Below are 12,500 nucleotides of genomic sequence, written 5' to 3' on the forward strand. Positions count from 1 at the left end.
CCAAGGAGGTGTATTGCTGTCATCCTTTACCGTGAGTCACATAACGGAGTATTACTGTCACCTTCAACACACACGTACTGTACAAATGAGCTCAGCGGGGGACACCGAGAGCTATTACGGGCATATGTTACCCTTAAGGACACAAATGGTTATTGCCGTTATTCTTTTCAAACAAACAGAGCCACCCGTGTATATTATTGATGGCTCATAAGCTGAGCACACAGCGGTGAATTGTTTCTGGTTTCATAGCAGGTGTGGCTGATACTGTAACTGTGGTTGACATTGTATTGACATTCTCATTCCCTAGTTTAGAATAAAAGAATCAATCCCCAGGAAGCCCCAAAAATAAACTGTTGGAATATTGCAGATGGATTGCAAAGCTACATGTCACTGCTGACTGTCATAACTGTGGAGAGTCACTATGATGACTAATGGCTTCTTCATCTTCTCAGTTCGTAATGGTCAGGGCAGGAGTGTTGGATCTGTTCTCAGGAGTCATGATGAGGGCTAGTGTCTCAACCGGAGATTGTTCCCCATCCGTCACAGTTATGATCTAACTTACAGTGAGGAATTAAATGCAATGTGTGGGAACAGCAAAGTGAAACGTGTGTGTGTGTGTGTCTGTGTCTCTGCATGTGTGTGTGTGTGTTAGGGCTGGGCGATAAAACGATAGCGATATGTATCGCAATAGACATGTAATCGATATCAATAAAAAATATGTTCGATAGAACATTCGATAATTAAAAGCAACACACACCTCCCGCCTTACGTTGTCCATAAATAAATAGGCTAAATATATCTTGCATTGTAGCTAGTATGTGCAACTCTACCAGAGTGGGCGATAGAAGTAGGCCTACCTCAACACAGACTCTCAATGAGTCCTTGCCCCGTGCACTCTCTCTCTCTCCCTCTCAACAGGCACATCCCTCCTCAGCATGCACATGTAGGCTAATCCAAACATTTACAATCGTTCAGGATGACTGGCTAAATTGCTATTACGAATTTGTTCAAAACTGTTGCATTCAAATTGACTGCTAAATTCTAATCATCTCAATCCCAATGCAAATGGAAAAGTATTTTCCAAGACTCAACCTGTCCCAAGGAGAAAAAGTATTCATTTGAAACTTAAACACCCATGGAGAAACTGAACAGTCTCGTAACCAGTAGACTATGATAAACTAGCAAATTAAGCTACTTTGTTTACAATATTTCCAGGCTTCAACCAGTGCTGCTTTTCATTCAGACTTATGTGCACATTTAATTATTTGAGTGTTTTTCATGATTGTGTTGCTATTTCTTTTCCCTGTTTGCTTTGATTGATAACTGTAGTGATTAAAATCAGAGGAAGGTTAAGTTTAAAATAAAAGTGTTTAAATTTAACTTTTTTTCCCTTCTGGTCCTTCTGAAATAGATTTAAAAAAAATCAATAATTATCGATATCGACTGATATGAAATGCTTATATCGTGATACAGTTTTCAGCCATATCGCCCAGCCCTAGTGTGTGTCTGTGTCTCTGCATGTGTGTATGTGTGAGTGTGTGTGTGTGTGTGTGTGTGTGTGCGTGTGTGTATGAGTGTGTTACAATATTAATGTTCTGTGTATGTCTATTCTGTATTACTCAAGCAAGATTGCATGACCCCAATACAATACTCAGGAGTTCTTCTGAAAGTATTTTACTCTCAGATTTGCCAGCGGCTCTTCCAGCACATTCAGTCTGTATGTTTGAGAGGTCAACTTAAATGGGGGTAAACTTTGTTGTTCAATGTTTGTGTCTGATTTTGTTTACAGATTTCTTGTTTATGTAATCACTTCTCTCCATTTGTGTCTTATCCTCCGCAGACTGTCTCTGGATCAAGGGGCATCGGCGTCGGGGAAGGTGAGTTACAACATGGCTGCCTGCCATTTCTTTTCATTTGTCAGATGCTCCCTTCTTCAAACATTTTCATCTCAAAACAGATCAGCTCAAAAGCAAAATGGAGGCTTGGATTCCCACAATGTCCTGGTGCCATTCAACTAAAACATCATGTTGTGAGCACTTAGAAACCATTCCAAATGATTATGGTATGACACAACCTTTGCTGGCCATAATTTCCCCATCAGAACATGCTGGCAGCCCTCTGATACAGAAAGTGTTAGCTTGGCCATCTAAATTGATGTAGGGAATGACGTGATGTGATGAGAATGTGTGGTCATCAGTACAGAAAGGCATTCCCACCTCTGGTACTCTCAATAGATTTGGATGAAAAAGCAGCCTTGTAAAACGGTCCGGTTTACAATGGAGCCTTTATGTCAGGGGGTGTAATTTACTCACAGATGGAAATTTCACTGTCTGCTAAAGGTTCTCAACATCCTGAAAATACTGCAGTGTAGAGCCCACTGCATTAAAAGCTGGCATGATGGTACGATGGGTTATAGTTTCAGGGAATCATTCAAGGCAAAGAATTATGTATAGATAATAATGTGGTTTTGTGTGTGTGTGTGTGTGTGTGTGTGTGTGTGTATTTCTGGCGGCCTGTCTCTCCTCACTGGGGATTAGTACAGACTCATGTATAAGCACCTTTGCGTTATGTTTGCCAGCATCTTTGCTCCTTTTGTCCTCCTTTGCATTTAGCTGTCGAGCAAAATCTTTTTAACCAAGAGGCACAGCCAACATTGCGTTATCTGAAACACGTCGTCAGGCTTGTCAAATAGTGTTTGTAGAAGTGATGTTTCGACAACTCTGAAATGAACCCAGCCTTTCTGCGGAGAGCTCTTCATCTCAGATGCATTGTTATAATCAATGCACGGTAAAACCGTGCCCAAAGGTCCTTTAGAACACTTTATCAAGCGTCTCTGCCGTACCTATAGCACTAAGCAGAACTCAATAAACTGTCTTTACCACCTGAGCGCTCCTTGTCCCATTATCAGTGTTAATGTCCGAGGAGACTGTCCTGCTGCGCGGTGTCCGGCTGGATTAGTGGCCGCTGTGTCTCATTAGCCATGGGGCTTCTGTCATGACCTGCTGCTCCCTCTGCCTGTCATTTCATGTCCCCGTTCCCATCCCCCTATCTCGTCCCATTGCGTGCGAGGGGGACGGAGAGAGAGAGAGAGAGAGAGAGAGAGAGAGAGGGAGAACGAGGAGGTTGAGGTTAGTCAGGGTGAGCCTGGCAGCGGTGCAATGGCCCGCTGACAGAGAGCTGGCCATTCCTCAGACTGGCAGATTAGTGGACTCCACGCCACTGGCGGGCAAAGGCGAGCACCCTGGAGCACGCATTCCTGAAGCGACTCGCAGCCTTGACTGGCACATCTGTCAAGTCGTCGACAACAACGGCAGTTTTGGAAAGTGACGTGCACAAAAAGCTGTGCGCCCGCAAGCTGGCTGGCTCCCAAGAAAAGATTGTTTCTTCAGGTCCCTGTCACCGGAACCCACCACACACGCACACACACACACACACACACACACACACACACACACACACACACACACACACACACACACACACACACACACACACACACACACACACACATACACACCTCCATCGTCACAGTGTTCTGAACACACACGTGTTCAGCATTCTCAGCGTGCTCTCGGGATGAACCGGCAGACAGCCATTTGTATTGCACTCAGTGGACAGTAGTGCACCTCTGCCCTGCTTTCCACTGAAACCTTGCCAAACTAATTAAGGGTTTAATGGGGTCGTGATGACACAGACGACTGGGCCTCACGCTCTAATGTGGGGAGGAGAGCGCCGCTCCTATCGACCTAAAGTCCCGAGTCCAAGTTTTCAGTGTGCCGCCGTGGTGGCGGACTGTTCTACATCTGTCTCTGTGTAAAACTGTTCTACATCTGTCTCTGTGTAAAAGACAACACAAAGTTTTAGGGCCCTATCTTGGGTGTGGCGCCAGCCGTGACCTAAATGTCTTTGCTAGTTTGTGACCTTGTGACGCTGAGGTAGTTTGCCTCAAGTTTTATCACTGGTGAAGACATTGTACATTGTAAATAATCAGTGTAGAATATATGGTTAACTAAACCCATTTGTATTTAACTAATTCCATTATTTGTATCTTGCATTATCAAGATCTTCGCGGCTCCTGCACAACAAGCAGGTCTGTTTCATCTGCGGAGATAGGTTACTTTACTAGCTGCTGTTATACTAGCAATATGCCACGGTGCATGATTAATTACCCATGATTAATTAAGAAAGAAAGTACAACCCTTCTGATCCATACGCCTGGCATCTGATCACTTATTCCACTGTCAAAATTGGATTTGGATACACCCTAAATGCACAAACCATACGCTTCATCAAAATAGGGCTCTTAGACTTGTAAACTTCGGCTGTGACTTTGGCTAGCTAGTTTTATGGCTCACTCAAGGACAGGGGTGTGGAGCTTGTCTAGCGCACTCACTCTCTTTCATTGTGTCAGTGAGCAGGAGGAAGAGGAAGGACAATCACAGGCTATGTGAAGATGAAGGAAGTGGCGGGGTAGGTCGAGGAGAGGTAGAGAATACACAATTCTGTGTGAAGAGGGTGCAAAACGGACAAGGAGGAATCGGCATCGATTATCATCTGGAGATGGGGCGGGGGCTGGGCGTGCTCCACTGTTAACTCAAAAGAGTAAGAGAGTGTGTCAGGCTGTCACCTGGAACTGGCTAAGATCCCATCTAACACCTTATACACTCTGACACACAGGCCAAGCTCCCTCAGCCTCAAAAGTCAGTTGCTATTAGTCTCCTCACTGCCCGCTTTCTTCTGTGTGTGTTTGTGTGTGTTTGTGTGCGTGTGTGTGTGTGTGTGTGTGTGTGTGTGTGTGTGTTTGTGTGTGTTTGTGTGTGTTTGTGTGTGTGTGTGTGTGACTGAGTGAGAGAGAAAAAATGCTGGAGAGATAATGGGGACCCAGAGAGGGAGGTCACAGCAGTGTGACGGGACACAAGGTGACCCGTTGGATAAAAAGATGCCACGTAATTACATGAAGTTTATACACCATCTCCCAATAAACTTTATACAGCGTGTGAGCAGTCAATTATGAAGATGGCTCCATTACAGAATATGAAGAATGGGTGACAGGGTTACAGGGAGCCTATTTAATAGTCTTTAGTAGTCTAAGCCAGGTGCACTGAGGAATTGTTTAAGACTAAATCACTTATTTCTCTCCATTTGCCTTTTTCTGAATGAGTCGTAACTAGATATTGATAAAAATAAAAAACTTAAATGGCTTTTGAATTCTATTTCTATGCACTGTTCAACTGCTCAATATTCACTGTTCAACTGCTTAATGGCATTGTCATCCGGAAAAGAACTCCTCCACTTTCATGCAAATGACACTTCCTAGACAAGTTCCTTATTTTCTACAGATGACTTTGATTTATTACATGTCACTGTCAATGACTGGAAATCTTGAAGTGGGACCCATAGGTTCTCTCGCTGAAAGTAAAAAAAGACGTACTGACGTCCAGGCCTAAATTATAAGCTATTGTTCACTCTACATAGGTCTAAACAAGCTGCCGCTGGCTTGCATATAGCACTGAATAATGAGCTATTTGATGGCTGACTAGGGGGACGTGATTAATTGCGGATCAGAAAATGGTTACTGCAGGCATCTGGGGTTGGGTAGGAGGCCAGTGTATTTGACAGGCGTATAAAGAGAAAGGCGTTTAGAGAGGTTGTGGGGGGCTAGGGTGTGCCAGTGTCTCTGGGAATGCTGCCTATGACTAGAGGGATGGGTCTGGTTGGTACTGTCAGTGCTGGTTCTAATGGGATGGAAGAGGGAGATTTACGAGGGGGTGGTCACCCGGTGGATGCTGGGCCCAGTGTTGTCCTGCTGATGTCCAGCTAGTGCTACCGTGATCGCTCACGCAGATTAGTCATTCCACTCCATGTTCCTTTAGTCAGTAGCTGCCCTTTTTTGTGTTTGGTTTAGTGTGTGTGTTAGTTCTTTGCATAGACATACAGTATTGGATAGGAACATCCGTATACAGTACAAGCTTCTTCTGCACTTTATGTGACACCTTCGTCACTGTCATGCTATGTGCTACTGCCTTTTTTATAACCTTGTCTTTAGCAATAAACAGAGCTGTAAAAAGTGCAGCTTTTTGGTTCAGACAAGTACTTGCCCGAATACTGATGAGGTTCTCTGATCTGTATCTCTGTTGGGTAATTTAAAGCAATAATGCATAATAGACATGACGCAATAGCCATGGCTAAGCATGCTGGACTAGGCCCCCATCTCAATAAAAACGGTATTTGTTTTTGGTGTGTCCTCACCAAATGCATCTGTGCATGGGAAATATTAATTATGTTATGATGCACGTTCAACAGTCCTCCATAGATAAGCATCTCATGCCATTTTCCCTGATTCGTTAGCCTACAGATAATGATTAGACAATTTCTTTCTAGATTAGTTTTTGATTTTTTTCTTAGTTACTTGCCTAGGACAAGAAAATGCCTAGCTTTTCTTGTCCTAGTATGCTTGCATTCTAAAAGTTATTGTTAAAAACACCTTAGGTGCTCAGTTATCTGAAGTCATTAGGTAAAATTATGAAATTGGTTCTGGAGAGTGTGTTTGACTGTAATAGAAATAATTGCCTCCCTCTGACTAAAGCTTTTGAGGATTGTTTTTGTCTTCTTGCCAACCAGACACAGTGGTGTTGAATGTATTGAAGTATTAATTAAAGTTATGTAAAGTATAGTGTTGAAAGGACTGAAGTTTTACTTTGCCCATCATTAAAAGTTTAAAGGTCAAATAAACTGAGCCTCAAAACTCTCATGAGACAGAGAAAATATTGCTAAAGCATATTAACTAACTGTGTGTGAGGAGAAACTCCTTGTGTCAGCAGGAAGAGCCAAGTAAAGACCGGAGATTACTGCTCTTAAAAAAAAGTGTCCTGTTTGGCTTGACCACAGTGAGCATCTTAGCGAAATCATTTGACTGTGAAGGGGACGACGCTACGCAGAGTGATGCCCTTCCCTTGGTCGCCACCACCCCTCCTTTAATTACCATCAAAACAAGGTCGCACTGAAAGCTAATTAATTTAAGAGTCCATCGCCAGCAGCAGAAACAGCAGCACCACTGCCATGCTTTTTGGGCGGTCCACTGAACCTTCGTTGCTCTCCGCTGCAATCGGCTAATGTCTCACATTGATGCAGCAGAACAACCTCTAAATACCATCCAGCGCGCCGCAGTCACCTAATCATAGCACGCATGTTTCTAATTGGCCGAGACACCTCCTTCGCCTGGTGTAATGGGTTTTCTCCACCCTCTCTGCTCCCTCCTGAGGCGAGTAGTCCACATCCCCCTAACAAAAGCTGTGGGGGTGGGGTGGGGGGTGGTTGGAGGAGGAGGCGGAGGAGAATGCGGAGGCGGGTGGGTACCAGGTTGCTATAAACAACCGCGCTTCCTCTCCACTGGCCTCGCCTCAGCTCTGTTGGGCCCATCAATCTGAGAATCTCGCACCATCAGCGTTTGTGAGGCGGGGGCCCCTGCGTTGGCGCCATCACTCCGTCCTGGAGACAAGCGCAATCCCGGAGCCGCTAATCATTTCCCCCGCGGGATCAATAGCTGCCACTATGCTTTTGTGTAGGGGAGACACAGATGTAAATAGCCTCTTGGTTCATGGCTAAGGCCGTTTGCCTCTCTCCGATCCATGAAGGTTTTTTTTTTCCCAACCCACTTACGGGCTTGTCTGCAGTTCTCCAGATGCTTCTCCGTAATGAAGTCCAATCTATGGGTTTAATTGCTGTCCCCGGGGGGGTCGATTTGGTTCAGAATGTGAACGCTGGTGCGCAGGATTCACGAGCCATCGTCGACCGAGGCGTTCCATCTTGGGCTGTCACGGGAACCGAGGGGTCGCTGGGGCGATCAGTTTAACAGCAACTGAGGATGATTTATAAGTGTAGGTATGTATGACCGAGGGCTCTGTCAGTGGAGTTAGAGATAGGGAACCAAGTCAGACGTTTGGGCGACATCACCCATAATCAGCTATCGATCACCAGGCTGCTGCTGTCATTTTAATCACATTATAAAGTCCTGGTTTAATCATTACACAGAAACCTTCAACCACCGACTTGGAGAACTTTATGATCCTGTCCAATTACTTTGTGTAAACATTGCACCATCTGGGCTTTCTGTCATAACCTACCCATTCTGGTAAAGTAGTGTTGCTCAAACACTGGCTGCAACATTTATGCAAATTAAGCCAGTATGTTTTATTTGTTTAAAAACCTTGGCCAGTAAATGGTAATTTTGCACATTGGTAACGTACTGGGTTGGGAGCCAGATTTGAAGGTCAGTATAAAGCTTGGTGTTTTCTCAGTGTAGGACTAATACGTGTGGCAGAATGTGCATAGGTAGTTGTAGTTGACACAGATACACACACACACACACACACACACACACATAATGACCCTACAGTTTAATGCCGTACTTTGCCTCAGATACCGAGCCTTTTTCATGAAGAAGATAGATTGTAGATATGGCACTGGAGAAACAGCAGCAGTGACTGATCTGCTGCCTCTTTCCCCAGCTTGTGGTTGAAGCCGGCAGATGTATGGAGTGTTGACGCACGGCTCTTTCCATCAGGCAATTACTGGCACTGACCTCGCCCTACTGTACTGTGCCTGGTGACTCTGAATGACCGACAGGAGACAGAAGACAGGAGTTCTCAATGACTCTTAAGAACATTTGCAGGAAAAACTCCCTTTAATTGCATCTCATGGTGACTCAGGCCATCAGGGCAGTCAGGGTGCAGAAGACTCAAGGCATGACTTCACCTTGTTCCCATGCCCAGAATGCAATGATGCAGTGAACCATTTTACCCAAGCAGTGCAGTTAACGCCGTTGACCTCCTGGCTGTAGAGGCTGTGAATGTCCAGTTTTGGGCCGTCCAGCAGTCCAGATAAGGTTTTCTCATTGCACTTTGAGATTTATTGGTTACACCAAGACAGAACTTCAGTAATCTTTCAAAACTGTCTACTGTCATAATGTACAAGGTGTGTACTGTGTCACTGCTATTAGGCCATATAAATCCCCCCTCAGACTCCCTGAACACCATGTCTAACAAATTATTGGAACAACTCTCACATTAATAATTGATTGTGTACATTTCCAGGAGTGATGATGCCTCATGAATCATCCTGGCAAAAATTGCACTCCGAGAGTCTATTGTTAAAAAAGGCAGAGCGTTGAGTGCAGTCACGGTTCATTTTTATGCCCCCTCGCCAAGCCGGGCTTTACGAGAGGGTTTGGCCGGCTGTGAAGGAGACAGGTATTTATGTTGCCATCTGTGCCATCACAGTGCAGGCCGTCTGCCCCTGACCACAACGGGGTTAGCCGAGCAAGTGTGCCCCTTTCCCAGTTTGGAATGTCCACCATCTGACAACTTTATGGAGGGTGTTTAAGGTTGATGCGTGTTTGCACAATTTAAACTGTACAATGTTGGCCCGGAGAGGAAAAGAGAGAGTGAGAGAGGGACAGAGAGCGGGAGAGAGAGAGAGAGAGAGAGAGAGAGAGGAAAATAGATGAGTTTGAATGCTGTTCTGTCTTAAATGCAGACTAATCACACAGTCTACCAACAAGATTGTGAGTCAATGAGTATGAGCGATTGATTTGCTCATGTGTCTTCTCGTTGGATTCCATTGCATTCGAAAGTTTGTTTGGTGGGAGGCTATTGGTAGAGTCTTCGGATCAATGCTGCTATGTCTTGGAGAGGTTTGGACAGAGGGAGAGGGTGAATGCACCTCTAATTGAAAAATGGAAATTAGTTGCTGGTCTCCTTCTTCCCTCCCTCCTCTCTCTCTCTCTCGCTCTCTCTCTTGCTGTCTCTCTCACTCCCTCTCTCTATCTTTTTTGCTCATTCTGTCTGTTATTCTGACAGAGCTATCCATCACATCCCGCAGCAGCCTTGCTCATCCCTCTGCTATGCACTTCCTCAGACAGACAAAGGCCTCATTTATATTCCCCTGCTTGTTGGAGTGGTAATGTTTAGATTCTCGCTCGCACTCATAAACATGCCCAGATAGATGCCCCTCTGCCAGTGATAATATTCTCATTTTCAGTCTGGCGTACACACAAACAAACAAACAAACAAACACACTCATTCACTCACACACACACAGACACGCACACACACAGAAAAACACACACATACACACAAACACACACACACACACACACACACACACACAAACACACACACACTTATAAACACAGGAACACACTTTGTCACTGATAACACTCTCATTTATCCCTCATATGCGGAAAAAGGCCCTCTTGTTATTTGCCACGGAGGGAGCTTATGTCTAGCAGGGGCAAGAGGCCGCAGATGTGTTTGACATCAAAAGCCTGAGTGAGCCTCTGAAACTCATCTCAAGGACTTGTTTTCCCACTTGCATAACCATCTTTACATTGCAATAGCACACTGCTTTGATCCCTCAAAGGCCGTGCTCCACAATCCTATATGGAATAGAAATGACTTTGTGATGAGGTATTTAAGGACACTCCAAGCTTGGCAGCTCATTCAGTCCTTGGTGCACAGCTCATTGGTGATAAGTCTTGGCAGGTCGCAGTGCAGTATCATCAGGGGTGGTGGTGCCACAATTACAAGGCAAAGTAAGAGGGGAAATGTTCTCCTTGCTCGCTCACTCACACATCTGTTAGCATGATAACACAACAGCACTCATTGATTTGACTTCGTTCCCCATCAGTTCTCTCCTGTATTTCTCACCTCTCTCTCTCTCTCTCCCTCTCTCCATTTTTCTTCCTCCACTTCATCTTCCTCTCTCTGCTTCCCTTTCTCATCTCCTCACTGTGCATTGTCTGGCTCGTCCAGACTCCGGCACACCTTGTCAGTTCGCTTCACCCAAACACACGTCTGGCAAGGTGCTCCGGCGGCCAGGCACAAAATGGAGATAGGCGCACCACCACCTTACCCAGACCCATGCATCATTAGTGAGTCTAATTGGGCTCTGTGTAATTAGTACACTGCTGTCTGCCTGCTTGCAGAGGGCTGGGATCCAGAGGCCCAGGCCCCTGCCACCGATAGCAGGTCACGCCGAGCGTGAAGGCCCTGACCTTGAGCTGCGGCACAGAGAGCTGTTTGCTGGCAGCGCAGGGGACGCGGAGTGTGGAGCGCCGCCCGGTGACGCTAACGCAGACGGATGGCTCTGGTTAAGGCCCGGAAATAGAGAACAAGGCGCTCGTCCAACCTCTTCCCCTTCTCCAATCCTCTCTATCCCCTCCTCTCTCTCTCTCTCTCTCTGTCTCACTCTCTCCATCTTCTCCCCATTTCTCGCTCCATCTCTGTCTCCATCTCTCGGTCCCCTTGCCTCCTTCTGGCTGCATGCTAGATGCCTTTGAAGTGTGGTCTTTGATTAAGGACCTAATTATTTTGAAGAAGCTGTATTGTTTGAGATACAGAAGGCTGCCGGGGGTAAAGAGAACTGATGAACCAGTGGAAGGAGAAGGAAGGCATAGAGTCAATGATTGATTGGTTGTATGTATTGGCATGTGTGTGCGTGTGTGTGTGTGTGTGTGTGTGTGTGTGTGTGTGTGTGTGTGTGTGTGTGTGTGTAAGGGAGTGTGTGTAAGGTAGTGTGAGAGAGTGTGTTTCTGAACATCTTTGAGTGTGTATATGAGGTGTAATAAATCTTACCTTTGCTTCTTCAGGTAAAACTCCACCTTTCTTTAAAGCAAGTCAATAAATCTGTTCTATTCGCCAGTCTTCTCTCTGAGTGTGTGTGTGTGTGTGTGTGTGTGTGTGTGTGTGTGTGTGTGTGTGTGTGTGTGTGTGTGTGTGTGTGTGTGTGTGTGTGTGAAAATGTGCGATGGAAATCGAAGAGTGGAGCTCTTTGTTGAATTGAAAAATAGTATTTGGCGAATTAATCCTCAGGTTTCAGCCGGGTCATCATGGCAATAACCACACCTGAGTGATGAATCTGGATGCTAGCAACAATCCCTGACAGCCAGGATCTAAATGTGGATCCGTTTGTTTTTCCTTTTGGTTCACATAGCAGTTCATTTGAGGTTGCTCCAGTCAGAAAGGGTCTAAGGAACTAATGAGGTACCATGGGCATGCTGTAAATACTTCATTATGTTTGGCTGGCAGTGATAAGGGCATTGTCGAGCACTATTGGACTCATTTCCTCATGCTTGATCACAAACATTCTGCCCTCTGTGACTACAGGGCTGCACGTGCCATGAAAGTGTGAGTCATATTCATTCATTCTTTATCTCTCTCTCTCCATTCCTCCAACTCTTTTCTTCCTTTCTTTCCTCATTCCTCCTTTCCTCCCTCCCTCTTACTCCTTCCGTCCCTTCCTCCATTTGTAGCCGGGGTTTTATAAGGGCGTGGCTGGATCTCAGGTGACCCTGTCCAGCCTGGTGAACCAGAGCAGGGCGATGCTGGAGGAGCAGGCACGCCACCTGCTGACCGAGCACGAGAGGCAGACCATGGGCTACTACCTGGAGGAGTACCGGGACGGACACATCGGCGTGGAGCAGCTGGTCATGGCCCTGTTTG

At 45.7% G+C, this 12,500-nt stretch overlaps 2 protein-coding genes across 3 annotated transcripts in view; one reads left to right on the forward strand and one right to left on the reverse strand.

The window, feature by feature from the left end:
• The window catches only part of LOC121680692 (high mobility group nucleosome-binding domain-containing protein 5-like), a 692,414-nt gene that overhangs the window by 299,219 nt on the left and 380,695 nt on the right, over positions 1–12,500 (reverse strand). The gene's annotated exons all lie outside the window — the stretch shown is intronic.
• whrna (whirlin a) overlaps positions 1–12,500 on the forward strand; it is a 94,655-nt gene that overhangs the window by 66,810 nt on the left and 15,345 nt on the right. For both annotated transcript variants that reach the window (XM_042060203.1, XM_042060204.1), the window contains exons 5-6: positions 1,841–1,877; positions 12,311–12,500. The exon at positions 12,311–12,500 is cut by the window's right edge and continues 23 nt beyond it. In XM_042060203.1, coding sequence (XP_041916137.1) covers positions 1,841–1,877; positions 12,311–12,500 — 227 coding nt within the window. The remainder of the gene's footprint in view (positions 1–1,840; positions 1,878–12,310) is intronic.

Source organism: Alosa sapidissima, chromosome 13 (genome assembly GCF_018492685.1).
Source record: "Alosa sapidissima isolate fAloSap1 chromosome 13, fAloSap1.pri, whole genome shotgun sequence".
Taxonomy (NCBI): domain Eukaryota; kingdom Metazoa; phylum Chordata; class Actinopteri; order Clupeiformes; family Clupeidae; genus Alosa; species Alosa sapidissima.